This window comes from Jatropha curcas, chromosome 6, assembly GCF_041381405.1.
Source record: "Jatropha curcas cultivar XTBG-Jc1 chromosome 6, XTBG_Jcur_1.0, whole genome shotgun sequence".
NCBI lineage: Eukaryota > Viridiplantae > Streptophyta > Magnoliopsida > Malpighiales > Euphorbiaceae > Jatropha > Jatropha curcas.
Window position 1 is genome coordinate 9,766,772 of NC_143156.1, and position 27,847 is coordinate 9,794,618.

A 27,847-nucleotide genomic window follows, 5' to 3' on the forward strand; every position below is an offset into this window, starting at 1 on the left:
TATGGCAAACTTTTTGATTTTTTTATATTTTAAAATTAAAAATTCAATTTTGGTATTAAATTTAAATATCAATTTCACGAACAATCAAGCGAAAATAGTAATGATATTTTTTTTAACCACATATTAGTTAACACATATATACATATATTTATCGTATTTGTGATCTTATATTAAGATCCATATATCAAAATTTTTATTTTTATTAATATTAAATAAATTTAAAATGTAATTTAATTTTTAATTACTATAATAAATTTATTGATTTGGAGTGTTTAGGTAATAATATTTTTAAATTTATTAATTTTACTATATAAATTCTTTTAGTTGTTTTATTAATTTATTTATTATAATTGCAGTTGAAGAGTTATTTCATTACTCTTTTTGAAGGATTACGGATAAAAGAGAGACTTTTTAATTAGAATTTTAATTTTTTTTTCAACATCTATTTATAGACTCTACATATACATCAAACCAATCAAAATAAACATATTTAAAAATTATTCCTATTTTATTTTTTTCCGATAAATAGTAAAAAATAATATCATTTCTATAAAATATTATTATTCATTAGCTTGGTCTATGTGTGTATCCATACACAGAATTCAAATAAATCAATCCTAAAACAAATATATGAGGTGAAGTAATTAAATAAATAAACATTTGTGAATTTGACCATTAAAGTTACAAGGAAAATTTTGTCATTTGCATGCCCCAAAAAATTAAATATGTATACATATGACAATTTTTTTTATCCTTTTTTTTTTTTTTTTTGCCAACTAAGCAATAGCACATTTAAAGTTAGATGACGATGATGGACATTCACTATAGGAAAAATAATAATAATAACAGACAACAATTTTGATCTAGAAGACTTGCATATAATGTTTGGTAGACAAAATATGTAAGCCTATTCATTCGAGAATGCCTTTCATGGATCAAAGATAGGTTATTGATGCGGAGCAACTTGCACTTCAATATATAGAAGATTTGGATCGCTGCAAACCCAAGAAGAAAGGGCACGGCCGTGCCATATCCAGCACTCCCGTGCCAGCCTCTAGAAGTCCAGGACGCGAGATACGCCCAAGCTTAAGAAGCACAAACACGCTTGTGTCACTTTCCAAACCGCTCGTGCTAGCTTCTGGGAGTCCAGAGCACTCCCGTTCCATGTACATCATGCTCGTGCCAACTGGCTCAGCTACAATTCGCACATAGACACGCCCGTGTCACTTCCAGCACGCCCCGTGCCAGTCTCTGGAAGCACGAGATATGCTCGTGCCGCCACCCTTACTAGGATTTTGTCTAGTTACGACTTTTATATTATTTTTTTAGGATTTTATGCTTTAACCTAACCTATAAGTAGGTTATTTTGCATCATTGTCACACTTCATTATTCTTTAATCAATATTCACATTCAATAAACTTCCTTGAGAGTTTAATTATCTAATTCCTTCGTCAGATCAAACGTCATTGATCAAAATGCCTAACGGAGTATAATTGTTATCCCCATTCACATAACCATTCTCCGCCAGTTATCCTCTCCTAGTTGTCTGTTTTTGGATTGTCAAATTGTTATTTACGCTTTAAGTTTTAGATTAAATGATTTTTTTGAATTTGATTTAATTATTAAAGACTATAAAGACATTTTACTGGCTAGGCCTAATATTTCTGTTAGGCGGATTAGGAAGCAAGTCAACATAAAGGCTCATACTCTTGCTCAAGTCTTCTAATCTTTGTGCTCGCTTCCAAGTGTGGATGACTCTTCCATATCACTTGTTACCCTTTTATGAGAATTAATACAAGTCTTTCCTTGTATTTCAAAAAAAAAAAATGTTATCAAAAGCGATGATGCAATTTAATTAATGATGAAAATAACTTTTCATTAAAATAAAATAAAATAAAATACCAAAACCCCTTAACTTATTCTTATGAAAACATCATAAATCATAAATAAATAACTTAGTGACTAAAGTGAAGTTATTTTAAAATTTCTAAAATGTAAGCTAATTTCAAAAATTAGTTATTAAACTATTAAGTGGCTCTATTTTGGATATATTCTAAAACACATGAAAACCCATGATCAGTATGAATATGACTGAACTCGAGTTGAACAATATCATACAAGATAATGTTATCTGATTTTAATGTTCCCTTAGAGTTAGTGTTTTTTTTTTTTAGAGTTAGTTTTTTTTTTTTTTTTTTTAACCATTGGTATCCGGATCCCATTATTAGGGACGGCCTAATCCAGCTCAGGGTTTAATCACACTTAAGACTTTTCCCCCCTCCTTGCAGTTCTGTTTAGCGAGGATTTGAACCCAAGAACTCTTCCCACATGTCCAGCTTGCATTGCCAATTGAGCCACAATCCATAGGTAGAATTTTAATTTAATAATAATAGTGCTTCTTTAATTTCAAAAATAACAAATGAACTGGCAAAACAATAATTTTCTAAAATATGATACATGAAATGGAACAAAAAATCATGTTCAACAAAAAATGCAACGAGAATTTTTCAACTTATTGAATCCAAAAAACAACAATTCAATTCCTACTTGAAATGCCACTAAACCTATAAATACTTGATTGAAGCCCTTTTGCTGTATAACCTCCAAAGACAAAGAAGCTTAAGCCAATGACACAAGTGGTAATGGCAAGCCCTAAGGAAGTCGCTAACACTGCAAATGTGCCTGTTACAAATGCAACAACCATTGCTCCGATGGCATATACGATCAACATGTCTTCATATTCCATTAACCATGCAAATCTTGCTCGATATCCATATAAGGGCAACATAAAATGGATTAAGACAGAAGATGTAGAGAGCACCATGGCTATGGCATCTGCTACGACAAATGCTATGAAACTTGAATTTTTACTAAGAATTGCACTGCCTTGATCTCTTTCATTTCCATCACTTTTGTAACCACCAGGTAATGTGAATGCTGCGGCGAAGGTTACTGTTGCCACTAGCGCTGCCACTATTAGCTTAGAGTCGCTAGCTTCACCGTAAGTAGCCACAAAAGCATCCTTCCCTATAATAGTTTTCCCTAATGGTCCTATACCAAGGTCTTCGATCCATTCTAAAATTTCTTTCTGTAAGAAATAATATATATCTTTAGTTAAGTTTATACATTGATTATTAGTCTAGGGATATCCTAGATTAAATATTACTTTCTTATTTTAGATTAAAGTTAACAAATCGATTTCTATTTAGATAATTTATTCACTATATAACGATCGAAAATCATTGAGACTAGAATCAGTAGCTAACACGTGTTTTCTAGTCGTGTACGGTATCCTATTATGAACTGTGCACGTACAATTGTGTGTTTCCTATTTAACTATTTTTTAAAAAATAATAATAATAATTTGTCCTCCACCAACTCAAATTGATTTATGTGCCACTTTTGCAATGAGTTTCAAACAAATAGCTAGAACTAATTATAAAGCCAAAGCAAGCGCAGAGTTAGATTAGAAAGCTGACCTTAAGGGCTGGAGAACGTCGGCATAATCGGTAAATATCGAAGAAATTATGTTCGTATTGAACCAAAGGATCGCCCTTTGCAAGGGGCCTGAGAAAGGGGGAAATGGGTCGCGCATTCAAAACAGCCAAAAAATGGAGAGGTGTGTTCCCTCTAACATCTTTCCCATTTATTAAGTACATGGAGGATGGATTTTGCAGCACTATTTTTAACGCATCGTCACTTCTACTGATCGCTGCGTAGTGAAAAACGCTCCAACCTCTATCGTCAACAAGTTTGAAGCAATCTGGACATTTAGATATAATCTGTCTCATTGATTTTCGATTGCCTTTGCAAGCAGCCAAGTGAAGAGCTGTTCTTTTCCTTACATTATCGGTCATATATGCAACATATTTATTGTATTCCAATAGTTCTTCCACTACTTGACTCGAACCAATATATGCTGCATAATGAAGAGCAGTCCATCCATTCTCGTCTGCTTCATTATTTAAGCTCGTTTTATTCTTCAATATTTCTTGTACAACTCCTGAAAGCCATAGATAGTAACTAAAATAATTCACATAACTATCCAATTGAAGAATTTTCCTTTACTAATACATTATTATTAAGAACTGGGAAGACAACTGATACGATTTTATGTCTAATTGTAAATCATTTAATCAATCAATACCAGAAACAAATAAATCTTGATTTTCTCAGTATGAGGTGAAAGACAACTTATTTTCTCAAAATGTGGTGATTTTTGTATAACTAACAAGATAATTTTTTACGGCATTTTGTTTCAGAATATTAGTGTTACTAGTTTTTTTTTTTTTAACAATTAAGCAATGAACGCATTTTTAATTACTATAAATAATGTTTACCCAATAACTATTTTCTTTTTCGTGTAAACCACCGATATCAGAATTGCATTACCAGAAACCATCTAATCTGGCTCAGAGCTTAGTCACAGTTAAGGCTCTTCTTTTCTCGCTGTAGGTGCGTTTAGTTGGGATCGAATTCCAGGGCTCTTCCCACATGCTCAATATGCGTTGCCAATTGAGCCAAAACCGTAGATTACCCAATAACTATTTTGATCTCAAAGACTTGCATATAATATTTGACGCACAAAATATGCACTTTTTTTTCTATAAATCGTTTTAAAAATTATAATTCTTTTTAAATGAAATTTAAATTTATTTTAAAAAAAAATTTATGTTAGTTACAAGAAGTTTAAGATGTGAATTTCAATCATTTGTAATTGATCTAAGGCTAAGTTTGATCTAATGTAACGCAATGAAAAATATAATGTAATAGTAATGGGGGAGTGGTGGTCGAACGGTGGTGGTACTGGTGGTCGAGAGGTTGTAGTAGTGGTAGAGTTTTAATTAAGACGACTTGATATAATTAGTATTATATGTGCTTGATCTAATGAACAATACATGTGTTTTTTATATAATTAATATTCTATTAATTTAAGTAATAAAGATTACATGTGTAATCTCAATTACATTATATTGTTAAAAAAAAAAAAAAAATCTAAGCAAACAATATAATCAATCATGTAATGGAATTTCTATTCCATTACATGATTGATTACACCATACCAAACATGGTCTAAATTCATAATTCAATAAGTAATAAATACCTAAAATACTCGTAAGAGATAAAAAAAAAAAAAATGGGAAAGAAAATGAAAATGAGAGATAAAAAGAAAAGAGGAGGAAGAGAGAGAAAGTTAGGAGAAGAGGAGGGGAGGTAAATAAAACAGATAAAAAGGGAAGGAGAAAAAAGAGAGAGAAATAGAAGGAAAAGATGGCATTCATTTGAAACTACATTAATTTTGATGAGATTTGACTTAGTTATAGTTTAATATAATTGATAGAATTGAATTTTTTTTTTTTTTTTTAGTATAACAAATACTCAAAAATTGATAAATTCAATTGAACTTTGTAAGATTTTGTGAAATTATTTGGATTATAAATTATTGATATAAAAATCACTTCAATGAAGCATTTTCTTATAAGAGTATTCTCGTCCTCGAGTCCATCAAATTTAGATAATGTCTTGCATATGGTAGAAACAACAGTTAAAGTAGAGAGGAATGCATACCTTTTGAATAACCATACAGAAAAGTGGAAGTACATACTGCCTTAAAACATACGCATCCTTCAAAAGCCCCTGGACGAGATGGTATACCTCTTTTCTTCCATCAAAAATTTTGAAATATTGTTGGTTCTTCTATAGAAAAATAGAATCTTTTCTATTTTAGATAGGGAATCCCCTACTTTGCTCAATCACACTTTCATTACTCTTATCCTAAAAATTAATGATCCTAAGCACACAAAAGACTTTAGACCTATTGCAATGTCATGTTCAAGATAATCACCAAAACCATAGCTAATGGATGAAGTCTCTTCTCCTCCAAACTATTAGTGAAGCCCAATTGGCCTTTACAGGTAGTCTTATCAGAAATAATGAGCATTTGAAATACATGAAAAACTAGTAAAAAAAGCCAATCTCAAGATAGATATGCATAATGTATATGACAGTGTTGATTGGAGGATTTTTGAAAATATCATGCTAAAAGTGGTCTTAATGTACAATGTATGGAACTTGTTATGAATTGTATTTCTATTGTTTCTTAATTACTCTTTGGTGATAAATGGGGGAACTCAAGAAGCTTTTTCTCCTCAAAGAGAGCTTAAAAAATGTCACTCATTATCGCTCTACTTATTTTGATGTGTACATAGATCTTGTTGGGATTAATCCATCATATGCAGAAAAATGAGCAAAAATTCATAAGATAAAAATTTATAGGAGAATTCCTTCTCTTTCATATATGTTTTTTCTTTTCTTTTTTTCAGATGATAGATAGATCATCTTTAGGCGAGCTTCACAATCAAAACAGATAGTTGATAAAGTAAGCAAGATCTTAACATATTATGAAAGAGCTTTAAGGTCGAAAGTGAATGTGGACAAGTCCGAAATCTCTTTTAGCCAAAATGTTCAGACGAGGCAGAAGGTAATCAAATCAAGATTAGGAGTAGCAAGGTGAGCTATCATAACAAGTACAAAAGAGAAGCAAACTTAGTGATCTAGTTGATAAGGTTCCAAAAAAAAAAATAAAAAGATAGGAAAGAAATGACTCTCCCTAAAGCAGGTAAAGAAGTATTGTTAAAAATTGTAATCCAAGCAATTCTAACCTATACAATGAGTTGCTTTTTGTTACCTAATTAAGGATGTAATCAAATTGAGGCTTTAATGGCTCAATATTGGTAGGGACAAAAGGCTGATGGAAATAAAATTCATTGCAGTAAATGGAAGAAGTTTTGTTTCTCTAAACAAGGGACGGTTTGGTTTTCAAGAACCTGGATAATTTTAATTTAGTCATCTTGGCTAAACAATGTTGACAGTCAGCTATAATCCAAGCTCAAACTGGATATACCAAAATAGCTTTTTTATGGAAGCCCAGACTAGATATCAATCCAGCTATGCTTAGCTAAATCCAAGCTCGATTTATTATTCCAAATGGTTCAAGGTGGCTTGTAGGCGATGACAGACATATTCGGATTTGAAAAGACAATTGGCTTCCTAAACAATCGAATTTTGGGTTCACTCAACTCCTTCTATTCGGAGGCATTGTAAGTGAATTAATTGATCAAGTTTACGGGTGCTTGAACATTAATCTTATAAGTTCTATCTTCTTATCTTCTAAAGCTGCACAATTGTAGCATCCCTCTATGTGCAAGAAGAGAATGGTAACCGGTATGGCCTGGAAAGAAGTGGCATATTCGTTGTGAAAAAAAGCATATCATTTGGTTCTTCAATCCAATTCCACAAATGATATTAATGTAGGCCCTTTGGATCAATAAGCTAGTGATTTGTGGAAGGTATTTTGCAAACAAAATGCCCCTTTAAGTCAAGAATTTTACAGTTAGGGCTTGCCAAAATCAGCTTCCTACAAAGTTAGAGCTACTATGAAGGGAAGTAATAGATCTAAATCCGATATGTGAAAGATGTGAGGAAAAGGAAGAATCTCTCTCTATCATGCTTTGTTGGGTGTCCACCATCCTAGCGAACTTGGCTCTCAAGCTCGCTACTTCTAGCTTGACAGATCCTTTGTTTCTTTCTTTTCGTGGGTGAAATTCTTGGCAATTTCTTAATTACCTAAATATATAGAACTAATGTTTATGATAGCATGCAGGTGCATAGTTACCCCTTGTTTGAAATAAATGAATTCCATAAAATTTTGTGGAATTAATTTAGAAATCCAAATTTTTATGTTTGGAATGGAAAAAATATATATTTCAATTCTAGGAATTCAATTCCATGAAATTAGACATGATTACTCCAAATTCCATAAAAATATATGGAATTTCCAAATGAATTTCACAAAACTATGCAATTCAACTTTTCATGATAAAACTACATTTCTCTATCTACAAAGTCAATTTTTCAATTTTTTTTACTTATTTAAATTATTTATTTTATCAAACTTGATCTAAACCATTTATTTTTAGAAATTTTTTTTTCTTATTCTTGTGTTTTTATTTTAATATGTTTTCATCTTTATTTTAATATTTTTTTTATTATCGATGTGAGAGATTCAAGTTAAATATTTATTTATCACTAAATTAAATGCAACAATTTGATTAATATTATTGTTATTTTATATATTTATTTTAATAAAAATATAAAAAGTTATATAGCATATATAACATCAATATAATTTGTGTTTATTATTTATTTTTATTAAATTACTATTTCAAGGATATTTTAGAAAACAAAAGCAAATAAATTTTCAATTATAAATTTATTCTATACATGATTATGTGTAATTCAATTGAATTACATGTTTTAAATTAGTTATACCAAACATGAAAAATGCATTCACAAATAAATTCTATCATAATTCTTTTACAATTGAATTTCATATTTTGAATTTATTTATACCAACAGGAGCATTAGACTTAATTTAGGAGGGTAAAAAAAATTTTTACAAATGAATTTCAACAGGTGCATTAGACTTATTTTTACAAATGAATTTCATACTTTGAATTTATTTATACCAACAGGAGCATTAGACTTAATTTAGGAGGGTAAAAAAAAATTTCAAAAATATAGGGGACCAAAGTGAAAAAAAAAATTGCACTATTTCGTAAAGGAAAATTAGAAAAGGCTTTGGAGTTTGGGGAGTGCCAGGCGCCCCCCCCCCCCCCCCCCCCCCCCCCCCCTCCTCTCTTAGTGTGGTATATTTAGAGAACAAGGAACGTATGGGTTCAGCAAAACAAAAGGCTATTTGATCCTCAGGTTTTGAATCATGGAATAAGTTTTAACAAGGATCCATTTCAACTTTAAAATCCCAGACTGGACCATAACAATCAGAACTTGACACCGCCGGAAGAGGGATCAGTGACGATAAATTGTGGTGCTTCAACTACTAGTTAGTCATTTTAATTTTTTCTAAAAAAACTTTCTTATAAGCAAATTAATTAACTTTTTGTAAACAATTCGTCAGGTCGAGACATCAATTCTTGATAAAACAAAAGTACAGGACCATTGTAAATACTACGTTTTACCTCTGTGACGGTTCATTGCTGCTGCGTGTAAAGCTGTTTTGCCATTAGGGCCTGCAAAAGCTACAGATGTGCAAGTGTTGAGTATCTTGATGACAACCTCTAGATGTCCTCTCTCCGCAGCCAAGTAAAGTGGAGTTTCTCCACTATCATTCCCAGAGTACAGAAAATGAGGATCCTCATTTGTCAATACTTCAACTATACTAAGATGATCATTTCGAGCAGCCACGTGTAAAGCTGTTTCCTTCTTGTTATTGATTATCCTCAGCATTCCCGTTGCTCCTACAACTCCATTCTCCAGATCATTAGGATGTTGAGTTTTTGCTTGCTGAACAAATAATTCCACTATATTGGAATGCCCGTATGTTGTTGCAACATGTAAAGGAGTATCGCCATTGGAATTGGTATGTAATAAAAGAGAAGGACAAATATTAAGTAATTCTTGCACGAAATGAGTTGATCTTTGGGTTGGAGTGGACAAGTAGAGATGCAAGATTGTGTCTTTAATTGGGGTCAAGAGAAGATTTAGAGGCTCTGCATAATTCTTGAATGGATCAATTATCCCATCTTCAGCGGCTTTGTACAAATCAAGACTCATAGAATTGGATGTGGATGGATCCATACTAACCAGATGCTTGGCTGGTCCTCTCTCAATTAAAGGTTTAAGAATACTAGAGCCAATCGAGCATATGCGTCCTTTGTTCAATTAAGAAGCATATAAGCATATCTAACCTACATGCTTTCAAGGATTCCTCAAGCTGGCCGGCACAATATTTTAAAGGATGGCCTAATCCTAGATAGATTTTTATTTTCTAAAGCGAAGTATAACTTTTTCTCTTTATATATTATTTGGTTACTTGTTTTTTTTTTGTCTTGGCATATATAGAATTACGTTTTTATTTATAAATTAATATATAGTTGAATATGCATGTCAAAGCTGGAGGTCTCCGGTAAGCGGATTAACTGCTTTCCCTTATTCTATTCCTTGAGGTCGACGCATGATTACAAAGGAAGCAGGTATCAACTGGGACCTCACAATTGTCCCACAGCTGTTAGCTACGCCAATGCATCTTAGAAAGTTCCTGCACCCTTCTTTCAAGTCAAGTGGGAAAAAAAGGAGAACGGGGCTCCCAGGCCGGGATATCTGGCAGAATGGGGATAGGAGTTTTGGATAATGGACTGCAAGGGCAAGGTTCCTCGGCAATCCCAAACCGATCGCTGTCGTTTTCTTACTTTCTTGTTGTTTTGAATTTTTATAGAACGGCTCTTGTAGATATGGATCGAAAAATTATGAGAACTTAGGTTATCGGATACGTCGAATCTGAGCCGAGAGAAATGCAAATAAAAAAAGTATAAGAAAATATCATATAAACAATTAGTCAATAACAAAATAATATAAATTAATATTAAAATTTTGGACAATAAATAACTATATTTTGAGTTAATATTTATAATCTTGGATCTATGAATATTATGTGTGTAACACTTTAAACTTTATCGTGATTCTGTTATGTCCTTGAAATTGACCATTGGACGCGTGTTTTTCAGATGCTTTAAAAGCAAGCGAACCGAAAAAAGAATTAAAAAAGCTATTTCATGAGCCTCTCATTGCCGAAACATACTTCTTGTGGAGGGCCCACTCAAGTGGGACCCACACGTTTTTGACATTGGTGGTGTTCCACTCAAGTGTGGGACCCACACGATTAAATAAAAAAAAGGGTGGGCGAGAGAAACGCGGTTCGTACGCGTTTTCTCTCCAATAAAATAGCAGAGGATTTGCTTCGCCTCACCACACAAAAAGGAAGAAAAAAAAAAAAAAAAGAGAGAATTATCTAGTTTTATGAAACCATTTTTAAAATTACGATAGAAAAAAATAGTTAAAAAATTATTTTAAGGTGTTTTTAGAAAAAGTGTAATTATTTTTATATTATTCTTTTTATAAGTCTATTATTTTAATAGTAGAAGAAATATTCAGAATTAGTCCCGTGGATATAGTCCTAAACAGTTAAAGATGAACAACGTAAATTTTTATGTGTCACAATTTTACTTTTTTACTATATAATTATTCTCGTAATTTTATTATCTTGACCCTGACAAGATCATACATAACCAGCTTAACCGTTTAATGGCAGCAAACGACCAATAAAGTTTGATCTCAATCACTTCTTTGTTGAAGCGTTGCAAAAACTCAAACCACAGGCAAAAAATTTCAAAAAATAAAAATAAAATTGAAGACTCAGAAAACCACGTACTTTACTGAGTTAGGATATATTAGTTTCAATTGCATCAGAAAAGAGTGGAGAAAGTTTTTGGTATAATTTAATTATTTTTCTAAGCTTTTCAGACTTTGTTTTAGGTGGAAGTACGTAAACCACAATTCTTATTGCTTTAACTTGCTTTAATTACATTTCATACTCTAATTTTAATTGCTTTGGCTTGCTTTAATGCTTTCACAGTAATTTAAAGTTATAGTTTAATCGTTAAAAAAATTTATAATTATTTCATTATCATTTAAAAGTTAATATCATTGGCTTTATAAATTATATAAATTGTAATTCATACTTTAATGTTTATCGCGTTAACGTACTTCATTGCTTCACCATTGAAGCAAAGAATAATTAGTTAATTTTTAATATTTCAATTAACATAATTTTTTCTGTATATTTTGTACACCAAGACATAGCTCAGTATTAAGCGTATATACAGTACAAAAAAACACTAAATTGCGACCGATTGCGATGCATTTGCGACCGCGTGCGACAAATATTGAAGTGACATAAGTTAAATATTCACAGACCGCTTGCAACCGATCTCGACAGAATTGCAATCTATCGATAATCCATCTATAATAATTCTCGCGAATTTGGTTTTTATTTTAAGACCAAAAGGCAATGTAATATCGATCGACTTAATGATGGATTTGCGATCAATTAACGGTTCGTCGTTAAAGTGCGCACTGCAGTTTAGCACTAGATTTTGTTCCTGGAGTGTGATGGATTGGCGATAGATTTGCGATCGATCTTGCTCGGTCGCAAGTCAATCACAATTTTTTTTACTTACAAACCAACAGCGCTTAATTAAAAATTGCGACCAACTTTATAAGAGTTGTGACTGATATGTCGGTCACAGAATATTAGGGCTTTATAACCCCTTGGTCATAATCACAGTACACCCCTCCCCCTTTACCTCCCTTTCCAGTTCTCTCCTCTTTTTCTCTCCTTGGTCGCCGGTTGTTGATTGCTATGGGATCACTGGAGCTCACTCCTGTCACCAGAGAAGCCGAACCGTCAGCCTGGTTAGGTAGGTGCCCTTATCCTTTTTCTTTTTTTTTTTTTTTTGCGAATCTATTCTCACAGGCAGCAGTTTGGTTTTCTTTTTATTTTATGTGCATTTTGATTCGTTTTTGTGTATTTTGAGCACTTAATTTTTGTTGTTTTATGTAATGTGTAGTTTTAGGGTGAGAATTAATGAGAAATATATAACATAAATAGGATTTGTTGAAAATTTTGATTAAGTTTCAATTAATATTTCTTTTTCGACCAACTTGGAACTGAACAGTGATCAAATTATAACCATTACATTCAAGTTTACAATTGATCACCAACCAATTACTTTCAAATTTTACAACTAATTAGTGATCACTTTTCGCTAATTGCGACCGCTTTGCGATAAGTTTTTGACTTGAAAACACGACGCAGATTAGCGACCAATTTATTATATTTTTCGATCGACATATCGGTCGCTAAATTACGACCACTTCATCATTCGGTCGCAAAAGAATTTGCGACGAGTACTTTTGTGACCACTTGAAGGCGGTTGCAAATCGTTCGCTAAATTGATTTAGCAATCGATTTCTTATATTTAGTGAAAGATTTGTCGGTTGTAAATCGACATTTTTTTTGTAATGACACAACCTGATAATAAATTCAAGTTCAAATCCTCCTACTAAATACTCAAAAAAAAAAAAAATTCTTCCGCATATTTTTGTTATGCATTCATAATAATTTAAAGTTATTGTTTAATCTATTATTTTTTAAAAGTGAAAAAATTACAATACAATCCTTGTGATTTGCGAAATACAATTAGTTCATCTATGTCTTTTAGGAAATGAATTAAAATTTCTGTATAGTTTACTTCGATCAGACTATAAGGTCCTTCTATCTAAATTTTGCATCTTTTCCATTAAGTACGTTATGAAACGATGAAAATATCCATTTTTATTTTAAAAAATATAAAAATGACCTAGTTATATTTTTAAACCACAGTACCTTACTATAATTTTTCTAATATAATATGACTTATTTTCACCTACCATCCGTAGACTATGGACCCTATCACTTTACCATCCCTAACCTTTTATCACTTAAAAATTCCTCAAGCATTATTGGAGTAATATAAAAATACATTTTACCGATTTCTAGTAATAAGTCAGTTAAAGCTGATATAAACAAATTTTTTCATTAAATAATTGAAAAAAATTCTATATCAACTAAACTATTAATAAATAATACTCTCTCTCCAACATGAATAATATTTTGAAATCTATAAATATTACTACGTGGCGGCAATGATGTAATCATGGTCCAATTCATTTTAAGATGGTACGACTAAAGAGCCATTATAAAGTGCACATTTTTTTATTATTTTTTCTATATTAATATTTATAAAGATAGAATTCACGTCATAATTTAAAATATTTAATTTTTTTAATCGAAAATGATAGGTTGAAATATCCAAATAAATAATTTTTTTTAAAATATTCAATTTTTATTATTTTCATTTTATTTTTTTAAATATACAAATTTTAAGATTTTCTTTTATATAACGATTATATAAACAAAGAATGAACATATATTTTTATTAAACATTTTAAATTATCCTTTTCTATTATATAATGTCAATATTTAGAATAAAATTTAATTAATTATGTTCGACGTATAATATTTTTTATATTTATACATCTTCATTTTATAATATTCATGCATTTGCAAAAAGAAATTAAAAATATATTGTTGTGTTATTTATTCCCTCTATTCTAGAATGATATGGTTGTTTCTATTTCCATAAATTTATTAATAAAATTTGAATAATTAATTTTCCGTATATTTTTCCTAATATGCCCATATGTTAATATCCCCTATTCTCACATCTTATATCTATATATAGTATGGATAGATTTCCAACTTCAAATTTAACTTCTTGAAAAAGAAAAATTATAGCCTTTTCACCTTGAAGATTTAGCCAAATAAAATTCAAAGATTTGAATTCTTGCAATTGTTTTAGTTTCCAAACACACCCATAAAAGAAAATATAATAATAAAAAACTTTATTCTGATTTATAAGCAAATATATTAAGTAGATTCTTTGCCATGTCCACCACATGACAATCTGCAATGAGTTTTACTTGTGCATGTCTAAGAAAGGATTACAAGTAACAGAAGCCCTTCTAACTCAAAGCATAAATCTTTTTAACTAGAAACCAAAGTTTGAGTCATCATGGTTGTAAACTCATCCATGTTAACCATTCCATCACCATCAGTATCAACTGCCCTCACCATTCTCCGGCAATCTTCTAGGGTACATCTCTCGCCAAGCCTCCTCAAGACTTCCATAACTTCCTCAGCAGTTATCTTTCCATCTCCATTAGAATCGAATGCTTGAAATGCACTCTGAATGTCTACCATCTTAATGCCTCCTCCTTTCTTCTGCGCTTCAATAAATTCTCTGAAATCGATATATCCATCTCCATCCAAATCAACTACCTGGAAGATCTTTGGCACTTCTGCTATCATTTTGTCTTGTCTTAAAGCTCTGAGTGTTGCCTTGTACTCCTGCTGAGAAATTTTGCCATCTTTGTTGGAATCAAACTTATTGAAAACTTGCCTCATCTCATTCAAATTCACCTGGAAACTGGGTAGAGTGCTGGAGCTTTGTCTGTCACGGGAAGAGAACAATCGGGATGGCTTTCGTAGAAGCTTGTTTCTTGAAAGCTTGTACTGGAACTCAAGAAAGCTAATATTTGACATTTCTGTAATGGCCTTTGTTTTTCACAGGAGACAGAAACTCAAATAAAGGAAATGTTACAATCAGAAAACAGCACAAATATCAGATGAATTTCAAACTTGATATCCTATTCAAAAGAGTGATATTTATTTAAACAAAAAGTTAGCTTTTTATTCCTTGAGCAACTTGCCAGTCCCAGAACAAAAGATTCTGAAAGCATATTTGTAGATAAGAAGAACAAAACTGTGGTTGAAGATATGACAGGAAAACAAGAAAAGAATAAATTCTATGCAAAAATTACAATGAATTCTTTGGATCACTTGTCCAAATTCTTCCTTCGAGGATGCCAAATTTTATTCTCTATAACCATAAATGGTCAATTTACAAGAAAGAAGTAAAAACTACAAATCATCAAAAGTATTATTAAGTATACTCCCTGGAGTAAAATCTGACTTTAGTCAGGGCGGCTTTCCATTGTCCAAGTCCTCCATTACATCAATGTCCTTGCGAGCTGTTATTTTTTGCACATATCCTACAACAGTAGGAATATTAAGTTCCAATTCCAGACTGTGATTAGAAACAATATTATGTAATGGAGAAACAGAAATTCAAGTCCATGGTTCACAAAGTAGACAGACTCAAAATGGAAACTAGTGACAGTTCTCCACAAGATGTGATAATTTTAATTGGAGTTAATTCACATATCACAATGGCAATCCTACATACTATAAGTGTAACACCAGAAAGCCCAAAAAAAACCACAACCCTCTGCTCTGCTGACCTGACCCTACAAAAGCTGTTTAAAACTTAATTTCCCCTAAATCTTTACTTTTGAAAATGTCCTTTAATATAATGCTCTCTCAATAGATCTTTTGTGTTGCAAAACATATCGCAAACTTACTTTGGTTTTCCAAAAGCAATTAAAAACTCATTATCAACCATTTCTCATTCTTAAACTTAACTCCAATCCACCAAACCATGTGCTCATTGAAGGAAAAATAAACAGATTCCAAACCTAATACTTTCTTTTTAGTTCCAATGCTCCTCCAAATTATTATTCCATTTCAGTGAAGTTAGCCAACACCATGTTGGGAGTGTAATTGTGTAAATGAACATATACAATGATGCTTAATATCACATTCTAGAGGATAAGGTGGTGGGCACATCTGCCTCAATCAAGATAAACCGGGGTAGTAAAGAACACCACAAACTTTACACCCACTACCTTTACAAGAATAAAGTACCTCTACACAACTGCTCATATTCATTAAATATATGGTGATTGACACTTTAACTAAGAGTTTGTTTGGCAACAGCGTTTCATCAAATATTAAACATCCTAATGTTTAACGTTTATAAAAATTAATTAATTTTCTTTTACATTCTTATCCATTGGTTTACGCCCTAAAATTTAGATATTCTACTTGCTTTACCTCTTTTGAGTTTAATACACTTATTTTTAATTTGATTTTCTCGCTTTTCATTTCAATTTTATAAGAAATCATCTTTTATTATAGAAAAAAAATGAAACAAAAAACCAGAAAAAGAAATATGATAATAACTTAGAAAAGAAAAAGAAACACGTGTCACTGTATATATATATATATATATATTTTTTTTTTTTTTTATTTTTTATTAATGAGTTCACTTCATAATTTAAATTTTTAAATCAATATTTCAATGTCTTTTTTTTGTCATTTTAATTCAACAGTTAATCAAACATCTATTTTTGTCAGACGCTTTTGCTTTAAAGTGTTGTCGAATCGTGAATCAGAAGCCTCATTTTTAAAATCGAGAATCGAATCACAAGATTCGCTATAACCTTTTGAGAATCAATTAAAATTCTAATTCCGAATAATTTTATCAAAAGATATTAAATATTCAATTGAAAATTCCAATGTCAATCATATGCTAAATAAACCTAATAACTTGTGTTGTTCCTAACTTCAAATATCAAACTATTAAAATAGAATTTGAAAATAAAAAACAAACTAATATCATATTCATTCATTAATCTTCATCATTTCCAATTTCAAGCCCTTCATCATCATCATCATCATCATCATCTTCTTCTTCTTCTAATATAACCATATCATCTTATTCTTCTTCTAAAAACAAATTTGTTTCGTTTCCTCCCAAATTCTTTTCTTTTTCTTCTTGTTCTTGTGAATCAAGCCAACCATGTACTGTTGTTTCTGTCTTTCTGTCTTTCTAACTTTGCGTCGTTTAATTTTCCTAATATATGTGAAGTTTAATCTCTAACTCCTTTTAGGAATAGATTTGCATGCGTTGGGCCCATGTTTTTTTTTCTTTTTTATGCTCTACGTGAATCATTGATTTGTTGCGATTCATTCTGATTCATGCAATTCACAGCCGATTCATATGATTTGCTTTTGATTCAAGGTGCTCTCCAATTCATCCCTAAGATTCGTATCGATTTCTCTTAGATTTGATATGAATCATATGATTCGTATCGTGAATTTTATGATTCTAACAACAACAGCTAATAGCTAACACCTAAGACCTACTAAAATAAATAGCTAAAAGCTAATCAAACATCTATTTTTATCGAACACTTTTACTTTAAACGCTATATGAACAACTAACAACTAACATCTACTAAAATAGCTAACAGCTACTATAACAGCTAGAATTGCTGAAAAAACCCTAAATTTCTAGAATTATGCTTGGTTTGTACTCTCAGCAATGAATTCCTAGCTATACTTCTAATGGAATGGGCAGAAATCTGCAGTCTGGATGGGTGGCTTGCTGAACCAGAGTTAACTAAAAGTATGCCCATGAATGCTATTCTTACACCTCATACCACTCAACAGACTAATGCCATTATTCATCACTTTTATGAATTATAATTGAATCCATTAGAAAGATCATTAAGATGGATTGAAAATGGTCGAAATGAAATCACATGATAATAGATGAATCAAATTCAGAGTTTCCTTGAACTCGAAGTACATATAATAGCAAAAGTACATTGCTTTTGATATTATACTGAATGGCAAAGCTCCAGCTTTAACAAATTCCAGGAAACAAGAAAATTCTTATCAACCTCAACTTTTCAGTCAACTTCAATACACTTGGCAATTTAGGTTTTCACATGCCCTTCTGTCTAGTTTTTATTATTCCAAACTGAATTCAACCGAATACCACAAATATTAGCAATTTTTTTTTCTATTGAAACAGATACTTAGTGGTGCTAACTTCCAAATGCTTTGGGATTTAGGTTCATGTTTCAAACTAAATTGAATCCTTTACTATGAGAATGCATAAGGCATCAAGGACAGGCCAGCATCTTCCAGCAAACCTATGTTTACCACATGGCCCATACTAAAATATGAGGTGTGCTGTTTATTTGTGAACCTAAAATAATTACAAGACTTGCAAATGCAAAACATTTGGAGTGCTCTTTATTTCTATCATGCATATTAAACTCCAATTTAACATGAATATGACTTCCTTTTTTTTTTTTTTTGTGGTACATCAGAAATTCTTAGTTGCAGAGTTTTGAACCCCTGACCTTTTGAACTATGAGATAAAAGCTTGATCACTGGGCTACTAGCACAACGAAACATGTATAAGGCACTTAAGATGCCTAATGATATGACCAAAGTCTTTGTACACAATTTGCTATCAAACACAACGAAATCACTTTTTTTTTTTTCCTTTGGGGCTTGTTTCATGCAAACTGTTCTTAGGAAATGAACACTTATAACCACGCAAAGCAGTGCTGGTGCAGAATTCTCAAATCCGTTTTATTTACTTATTCATTATCCACTTAAATACTCAAGTGATAAGCAGCAGAAATACATATGTTATAATGGAGACCCACATCCTTACATGCTTTTCCAACCAAATGATGTTGATATTGAGATCAAGAGAGATGAAAAATTAGATTAGCTCCGGTGTGTTTTGCCCTTTCTCAAATACAATGAAATTTGAATTTCTAGTAAAAAAAAACATACCAATCCCAAGGCAAGGTACACATTTGCAGGTGATCTCCTTCCCTCTTTTATTATAATAGCTTACATATCCTGAACCTTGGCAACTTCGGCATTTTCCAGTCCACTCGTAAACCACTTCCTTACAATCCTACATTTCAAGACCTCATTGATGAGAAAAACAACCAAATTCCAAAATACTCAAACCTCATTTCAAGAAATTAGCAGCCACAATTCTAAATTATGCGTATCATTGTATTACTAATGCAAAAGGACCCAAATAACAAGAAATTCTTAATTCTTGAATTTCAATATATATATATATATAATCTTCTATCTGTGGTTTCAATTTACCTGAATTTCGGCATCGCATCGTAGCCGTTTATCAATCTCCTCAGCAGGGACAGGTTTAGAGTTAGGATAAGTCATAGGAAGAGGAAGAACGTCTTCATTATCAGTCAAATAGCTCTCTCTATTTCTCGACCATTTCTTCTCTTTCGCATTCACTCGAACACTACCATTACTGCCTCCAACTCCCCGCCGTTGAGGGGCTATGGAGGCTCCGTCTGCCGTCGGAGAAGATGCAGGTCCCTCAGATTCCTGGCCAATTCGGATGCTGCCAGCGTCGGCAGCGGATGTGAACTGGAACCACCTAGGAAATGTGGGGCCTGCTCGAAGGTCGCCAGCTGCGAAACAACGGTGAGAGGTGGAGGTTGTCGTGGTGGTGGCAGTGGGCGATATAGGGATTAGAGTAGAGGGCTTAGAACAGAAGAAGAGGGAGGTAGGGTTTATTGGGAGCATTTGCAGGGTTTTGTAATTAGGAGGGAGAGGCAGAGGTTGAAGTTGGGGGAATGAAATAGTTGTTCGTTTTGGTAATGGATTGGCTGTACTTTTCCAGCTGTGGCCCATAATAATATTTTAATTAATCAATTTTACGAAAAAGATAAAGGTCCTCAAGTAACGAAATTTCCCATTATAAAGAACAAAAATCAGAATTTTTTATTTTCGGTTTTCCTCAGTATGAAATAAATATTCAATATAAAAAAACATACATTGTTTACTTTAATTTTCTCAACCATACGTGGAAAATCGAACTACCACTTTAATTATGTTGTAATTAATCACTAGATGTTTAAAATTTAGCAAAATACATATATTGTACTCTGAATTTTGATAAATTAACTATACAGTACCCCAACTTTGCAGGACCAATTATATATCTGATGTAAAAAAATTTTGAAAAATTGTACTGAATGTCTTTTTTTGAAACTCATTTTTACAGAATACCAGTTTGATTTTAAGATTTAAATTATTGTCATTTGTGATATACTTTTACTATTGTGTCCTTTTTTATTGGTAGGGAATTAATTTATTAATATTTCAGTGTTTTAATACGTTAGTGTTTTCTTTATATTAATTAGTCTTTTTTAAGACTTGCTTTGCATGCTAATTATACTCGTTATATACTCATTTTTTACACTCCTTTTTAATTTTTTTTATCTATAAAATCTTAAAGCATAAATTTTTATTAGGATTAAAATAAATATAATTGGTTAATTTGTATTATACTTTATCATAGAAACTACTTGTAATGCTACTTTTTATGTACTTAATTTATTTTTATATAATAAAAGTGGTCTTAAACTCATCCCTATACTTAATCCTTCAATCTCTAATTTATAAACACAAATTCATAAAATCCTAATAGGTGTCCAAAAGGAAAATCCAGCAACTACTCAATTTCCAACCCCTCGCCCTCACCCCAAATCAATATCTATATATAAATATAATGCTAGATAAAAAAAAAAAGAAATGAGAAGATGATATGAATTGATAATGGTAATCACTCTGACTATAGAGGCAATATTGCTTAGTCAGTTGATTAGAGAAAGAAATATATGTACATACACACAAAAATATAAAATTATAGTTTTTTCCAGTTTCATAAACATTATTCTCTTTAAATTCAAACATATTTAGAATATAAGAGAAAAAGTATTAAGAAAATTAAAAATATTTAATCATCAAAAGGTCATTTATTTATTTCAAGAGAGATATAAATCTCTTACTAAATTAAAATAATAATAGTTAAATATTAATTCAGTAACAAAAAAGAAAATAAAAAATAAAAATTTATTATTAAGAATAAAATTCTTTTCAAAACTCAACATTATAATAAGAAACAAATTATATTAAAAAATTTCTAATTTAAATTTCAAAAATCAACCACTTCTTCATTTGAAAAGACAATAATTTAATGAAATTTAATGTTGATAGACAAAAAAAAAAAGGGACTAAAGCTGAGTCAATAATTACAAATTATAAAACAAAGGATTCAACATTGGTCAGTTAATAAGGTGTTGTTTGTTTTCGATTAAGTTTTTTATTTTTTTTCTTTAAAAATAAACTAAACTTGTTTGTTTAAACTTGTTTAATTTTTTTCTTTCCCTTCTGGAAAATTATTTTTAAAACAAAATAAATTTTATAAAATCACAAATAGTGGTTTATGTAATCGTGTTTTCTGTTTTTAGATCTATATTTTTTTATTATTTTTTAAAGATTTATCCTTAAAGTTATTGGTATTATTATTATTATTATTTTCTCTATCTATACAAATTTATTGTCATTTATTTATGCAAAATATACAAGTAGATAATTTTATTTCTATTAAAATTATATTTTTTTTCTATCTCTTCTCTATTTAGATTATATTTATATTTATTATTATTTTCTATTGTCTTTTGGCATTATTTATTATTACAATACTCGGATATTATATTTTTATTCAATTAATTGTATACATAATAATCAATAGTTATTGTAATTTTAAAATTTAAAAATTAAATTGTGAGATATTTTTAATTATTTTGTCTCAGATTTTGAATTTTTAAAATTTTTATTATTAACTAAAATTTTTAACCGAGTAGAGATTTGATAATTAGAAGAATTATTCATAGGGAAATTTATTATTTAGTCCCTCAGGTTTTACAAAATTAACCAACTAATCCAAGGTTTTGCCAAAATATCTAGCTAGTCCCTCAGGTTTAACTTCGTCTAATTAAAAGGTCCTTCCGTCCGAAAAGTTGGTTTTTTTCCTTTAATTATAAACTAAAAGACTAAAACACCCCTCCCTAGCTGACGTGAACCATAAGGGAAAATTTGTGGGTCCCGAATATATATGGCACAACCCAAGAGGGGGGGTTGAATTGGATTTTCTAAAAACTGAAATAAATTTTAGAAATTCTAAACAAGAATTAGAATTCTAAGCACAGCGGAAAACACACAGAACTTTGTGAGAATAGAATATGGATTAGAATATCCTCACAATGTTCTAATTATAAAAGATAGAAAGTCTGTGCGAAGTGCAGCTATTGATTAGAACAGCTTCTCACTGACTTATACACTATCAGAACTTCTTTATGAAGGAAAGTTATAGAAATTAGAACTTCCTCATAAAGTATTTAGAAAATCATATAAGGTTATGTGAAAGAAAGTTATTGAATTCAGAATTCTTCACAGAGCCTTAATCAAATATCAGAACAACTTTATGATGAAGAGCTATCAAGATTAGAACGTCCTCATAAAGTTTAGAACATTAAATAGAAACCCAATCAGTGAAATATACTGGGAATAGAACAACAGTTAGAACATTGTATATTCACTTTATTAGAATACCAGAGTTCCAATGTACAGTAAAGATAAAGCTTATTGCCGTTTTAGAACATTTAAATCAATAACAGTTTCAGCGTTTCTAAAAATAACCAGAGGTGAAATAAAGACAGTATCAAGCAAACTTCAGAAATTAGAAAAGATCAACACAGAGATTTATAGTGGTTCGGCACTAACTCGCCTACATCCACTCCCCAAGACGCATCTTGAGATCCTCAACTATGTTATCTCTTTTCAAGGGTAAGAGACAAACCAACAGTACAAGGCAAATAGAACAACACCTAGATCTACCCTTTTGTCCCACTAGATTTTCCAAAGATTCTAGTAAACCTCAACCCTTTTCTGTTTTTGGCAGAGTACAGAAAACTCAATTCAAGACATTACTATCCCACACATGGAGAAGGTCGCTTGATAACCTCTATCTCAATAGCTTCTAACCTAAGCTATTACACACAAAAGTTTAACAAATAAAGAGCCTGTCTACTATAGATTACACAATCTAAATAGACAGAAAGAAACGCCTATATAAGCACATGAAAAACAGTTTTAACAGATTAGAAGATCGATTAGAACACAGAACTGTTTTTCAAAAGTAACTGTAAAAATTCTTTTCTTCTTTAAATATGAAAACGTTAAAGTATAGAGATGAAAAGAAAATGGGGGTAGAGTAAGTTTTGAGAGAAAAAGATTCGTTCAATGAGAGAGAGTGCTCTTAAAACAAATACTCTTACTTCACCAAAATGTTTAAGGCGTGAATGTTCCTTTATATAGGAATCAAAGGCGCTGTCACCTTTTGGAAAGAGATCAGAATATCTTCTTTCCTTATTTTAGAAGATGTGAAAATCTTTGTTACCAAAAACTGTTTTATCCCTTATTGGTAAGAGAATAAAACCCGATTTTTACTTTCCTTTAGAAAAGATTTTCGACAGCATTTATTTTGGAAAGACTTATTTGCGGAAAAGATGTTCTTACCAAAACCGAAGGAGATTTTCCTTCATGTTTAAGGTAAGTGAATAATTTCAAAACACTTTAGATATTTTCAAAATATATTTCCGAAAAGGTAAAAGATTTTATTACCAAAAACATTAGAGAGGAAATCTCTTTAGTTTTTAGGAAAATAAATCTTTTCGATTTAGAGGAATATTTTCGAAAATAAAAATAAAGGAATTTATTTTGAGAAAATCTAATTTCCGAAAATACTTTTGAGAGAGAAAAAGATTTTTTTTTTTTTGTGCTCATATGTAACCTTTCTCTCTATCCTACAAAGTTTCCTAAAAACTTAGATTACTAGGATCTTCAAAATCTTCACTCTTAATGTAGGACTTGCCTTGTATGATTTCTTTCCAAAGAAATTCTGCATAAAATAAAAAATTAGCACAAATAGTATAATTTAAATTTATTTGTTTTGTATTAATCATCAAAATCCGAGATAAGCATTTTGACCCTTGAGCCAACAATCTCACCCTTTTTGATGATGACAAAACCAATAAATTTGGCAAACATAAAAGCATGTGCTCCCCCTGAATTTTATGCATAAGAGTTCTAATCATGCCAAAAGATTTTAATATGAAGCAAATTAGAACATGTATTTTGCTCCCCCTGAATAGATGCAGTAAAACTGTTTTATGAAAATTTAGAATTAGGGAGGCATTTTTAGAAAATGATTTTAGAACTAACAAGTATACACAAGATATTCTAAGTTCTAATAATCAGAGCACAAGAATTAGAACTAGCAAAGATAAACAGGATATTCTGAGTTCTAATATTTAGAACATATGGTCAGAGCAATAAAATAGAATAGAACAGAAGATCTTACGCCCAACCTGCAAAAACAGTCGTTAGAATAAGAACCTTAGTTCTAAAATCACACAGCTTTAGAAAATATAGCTCACCAAAAATAGACCATATTAGAAAACAATAAACACACAGATAACTACTATAACCACTAAAATATAAGTCCTATAACCACTAAAATATAAGTCCTTGTAGTTGCCAAGTACCACCAAAATATCTATCACCAATTACCATCAGACTACCTGTTCTCCCCCTTTTTGTCAACATATAAAAGGGTTAGACATAGTCACAGCAGGAAAGAAACAAATAATCCTACAAAAATAAAGCAAAGAAGATAAAATAGATAGTTCATAACATATAGAAAACAGATCAGAGAGGCTTAGGACCAGTTCTAAGTCTCTTAGAACTTCTCAAAGGCTGAGCTGGAGCAGTTTCAGAGGAACTTTCTGTCCTTTTTGAAGATGGATGTAGTGGAGGCTTTCTTCCATGTGTTCTGTGCTCGCCAGCAGTATGCTTCACATTCTTTGGCTTCTCCGAGGAGGGAACGTAGGGTGTTCCTTTCACCTTTAGAGTAGCTAACTTCCTCGCATTTACATCTTTCATCCTTTCCAGAACTTCAATGAGAGACTGATTTTGTTCAATCACAGTCTTGCACTGTTGAATCGCCTCATCAAGTTCCCTGTTATGTTCTGCTATTAGATCCTCTTCTAATCTTTTTAGCATAGCATCCCTACTACGTTGAGCTGACAAAGACTCAGATTCTTGCTCTGCCTTGCCCTCAGTAGTCTTTTCTTCATCACTGATTTCTATTTTTTCTGTTTCAGCATCGCTGCCTTCCTCAGCTTCCTTTCCTTTTTCTTGCTCTTCATGTTCTTTCTCTTTTTCTGCTTCTTCTTCTTTTAATTCTTCTTTATCTGTGGCACTTTCCTTTTCAGTGTCTTCTCCTTCTTCTTGTGTTTCTTCTTCTTCTGTCTTTTCTTCAGTCTTCTTTTCCTCTTCTTTCACTTTTTCTTCTTTCTCTATTTCATCTAATTTTCCTTTCCCCTTTTCTTTTCTCTTCTTCTCAACCTCTTCTTTACTTTCCTTTTCCTTAATTACTTTTTCTTTTGTTTTTCCAGTTTCCCTTTTTACTTTCTTTTCTTCCTTTTCTTTTTCTTCGTCTGTCTTCTCTTCTTTCCCTTTCTCTTCACCTGATTCCTCATCCTTCATTTTCAAGGATCCACTGTCCAGCTTGGAAACAGACTGACCAACATGCTTATCTAAATCAACATTCAGAAACTCAAACACAGGCGTGAGAATCATACCATAGGGTAGCTTTTTCGGGTTGTTCTGCAGTTTGTCAAACATAATGTGACATAGATTGAGAGGTTTCTTCTCAACTATGTGCCACATAATGCATAGTTCCACTTGATTTACATACGTAAGTGAAGCGCTCTTAGGATAGATATAATGTACAATAATCTTGTACAACCATTTCATGCTTTCTATCAAGTTGGAACATTCTATTGAACCCTGTTTGTCTGCAGATACCTTTTTCACTATCTTTTTCACAAAGTCTTCTTTCTTGTAATCATTAACCCTAGATACATCTTTGATTTTGGTCACTCTGGACCCAGCATTAGGTATATTAAAAATTCTCCCAAAATCATCATACGAAATTACCCTGGTTTCACCCTGAAATTTCACAGAGATTTCCTCTGTTCCACTGACTTTCAACAAACCATAAAACTCCTTAACTAGGTTCTCATAACACAGCACATTTAAAGACAGAAACTTCATCCAGCCTTGGAACTCAAAAAGTTCCTTGAAGTTAAACTCATTACCACCAAAAAATTTCCAATCAATCACATAGGAGCGCATAAGAGGGTAAGTTGAGAAAATCGACTTACCTTTGTCATGAGCTTTCACTCCCTGTTTCTGTGAAGTGCTCGTTTCAATTTTTCTTTTCTTGGTTTTCTCTTCGGCCTTTTTCTCCTTTGACTCCTTCTGTTCGTATTTCTTAGAGAGCTTCTTCAGAAGTTGAAGCTCTTGCTCGGTAAGAGAGTCTGAAGAGGAGTTTGAACTTGATTCGGCCATTGTTGTGGTTCTCGAAAATTCAAAAGCAACTTAGGGTTTCAGTTTTGCAAAGAGAAGATGAAGAGTACGTTAAGCAGTTAACACAAAATAGAGACGCTTAAGTGGCGGAAGAAAGAATTAAAGAACAGTTTTTAAATGGAATTCAAAACGGCAAACAAGACAAAAGGAACAAAAATAAATAAAGGAAATAAAACAAAACAAAATAAATAAAAAATAAAACCCTAAAACCGCCAAAGTACTAAAGACAAAAACAAAATAAAACAAACACAATAAAATAACTGTTTTTGTCTAAAGTGAGATTCTGATAGTGACTTTAGAAAGTCATATCAGAGCAATGTGCGTTTTTAGACAAAAATCGATTTTCACACAGAATAAAAATTAGAACAAAGCAAATCTTCTATTTTCGAATTTAGAAAGCAGTTTAGAACATACTTACAGAGTTCTAAAGTTATGAGTTTAGAACTAACATACCAAGTTCTCTTCTAATTGCGCAGAATTGACTTTCATTCAAAGGTTTTGTAAAAATATCTGCCAATTGCTTTTCTGTGGGAATGAACTCAATCACGATATCACCTTTTTGTACATGATCACGTATGAAGTGATGCCTGAGTTCTATATGCTTGGTTCTAGAATGCTGAACTGGATTTTTGGATAAATTGATGGCGCTCATGTTGTCACATTTGATAGGCACTGTTTCTAATTTTAGTCCATAGTCTGCCAGCTGTTGTTTGATCCATAGAACTTGTGCAACACAACTTCCAGCAGCAACATATTCTGCTTCTGCAGTAGAAAGAGCAACTGATGTCTGTTTCTTGCTAAACCATGATACAAGGGCGCTACCCAGAAATTGACAAGTCCCAGATGTGCTTTTTCTATCTATTCTGCTTCCTGCAAAATCAGAATCACTATACCCAACAAGATCAAATGTATCATCTTTAGAATACCACAGACCCAGATTAGAAGTTCCACAAAGATATCTTAGTATTCTTTTTACAGCAATTAAATGAGATTCTTTGGGACACGATTGAAATCTAGCACATAGACAGACACTAAAGTGTATGTCTGGTCTGCTTGCCGTTAGATATAGCAAAGAACCAATCATACTTCTAAACAGCTTGATATCCACGTCTTTGCCTTTTTCATCTTTTTCTAATTTTGACGATGGACTCATTGGAGTACTACATACCTTGGCATTTTCCATTTTAAATCGTTTCAACAGCTCTCTAGTATACTTTCCTTGATTAATGAAAATTCCATTCTCACATTGTTTGATTTGAAGTCCAAGGAAGAAGTTTAACTCTCCCATCATACTC

At 31.5% G+C, this 27,847-nt stretch overlaps 3 protein-coding genes across 3 annotated transcripts; all 3 read right to left on the bottom strand.

The window, feature by feature from the left end:
• Positions 1 to 2,350: 2,350 nt before the first annotated feature.
• On the bottom strand, positions 2,351 to 10,009 carry LOC105629839 (uncharacterized). The gene is made up of 3 exons (XM_012211489.4): positions 9,040 to 10,009; positions 3,481 to 4,004; positions 2,351 to 3,089 (listed from the first exon to the last, which is right to left on the bottom strand). The coding sequence occupies exons 1-3, from the start codon at positions 9,656 to 9,658 to the stop codon at positions 2,538 to 2,540; spliced, it is 1,695 nt and encodes a 564-aa protein (XP_012066879.1). The 5' UTR covers positions 9,659 to 10,009; the 3' UTR covers positions 2,351 to 2,537.
• A 4,338-nt stretch (positions 10,010 to 14,347) lies between these two features.
• CML30 (Calcium-binding EF-hand family protein) lies at positions 14,348 to 15,148 on the bottom strand. The gene has a single exon (XM_012211491.4). The coding sequence runs from the start codon at positions 15,060 to 15,062 to the stop codon at positions 14,505 to 14,507; it is 558 nt and encodes a 185-aa protein (XP_012066881.1). The 5' UTR covers positions 15,063 to 15,148; the 3' UTR covers positions 14,348 to 14,504.
• Positions 15,149 to 15,336: 188 nt separating this feature from the next.
• On the bottom strand, positions 15,337 to 19,879 carry SCO2 (protein disulfide isomerase). The gene is made up of 3 exons (XM_012211490.4): positions 19,350 to 19,879; positions 19,020 to 19,146; positions 15,337 to 15,571 (listed from the first exon to the last, which is right to left on the bottom strand). Exons 1-3 carry the CDS (start codon positions 19,794 to 19,796, stop codon positions 15,498 to 15,500), a joined length of 648 nt encoding a protein of 215 aa, XP_012066880.3. The 5' UTR covers positions 19,797 to 19,879; the 3' UTR covers positions 15,337 to 15,497.
• Between the last annotated feature and the right edge of the window lie 7,968 nt (positions 19,880 to 27,847).

What these genes read in the sequence shown, in the direction of transcription:
- SCO2 (XM_012211490.4), bottom strand. Translation starts at nt 19,796, where the DNA reads ATGCTCCCAATAAACCCTACCTCCCTCTTCTTCTGTTCTAAGCCCTCT. An exon ending in GATGCGATGCCGAAATTCAG is followed by an intron (nt 19,147 to 19,349) that starts GTAAATTGAAAC and finishes CTTGAAATGTAG; the next exon opens with GATTGTAAGGAAGTGGTTTA. An exon ending in TGTACCTTGCCTTGGGATTG is followed by an intron (nt 15,572 to 19,019) that starts GTATGTTTTTTT and finishes CTACTGTTGTAG; the next exon opens with GATATGTGCAAAAAATAACA.
- LOC105629839 (XM_012211489.4), bottom strand. Translation starts at nt 9,658, where the DNA reads ATGGATCCATCCACATCCAATTCTATGAGTCTTGATTTGTACAAAGCC. An exon ending in AGCAATGAACCGTCACAGAG is followed by an intron (nt 4,005 to 9,039) that starts GTAAAACGTAGT and finishes TATGGCTTTCAG; the next exon opens with GAGTTGTACAAGAAATATTG. An exon ending in GACGTTCTCCAGCCCTTAAG is followed by an intron (nt 3,090 to 3,480) that starts GTCAGCTTTCTA and finishes TATTTCTTACAG; the next exon opens with AAAGAAATTTTAGAATGGAT.
- CML30 (XM_012211491.4), bottom strand. Translation starts at nt 15,062, where the DNA reads ATGTCAAATATTAGCTTTCTTGAGTTCCAGTACAAGCTTTCAAGAAAC.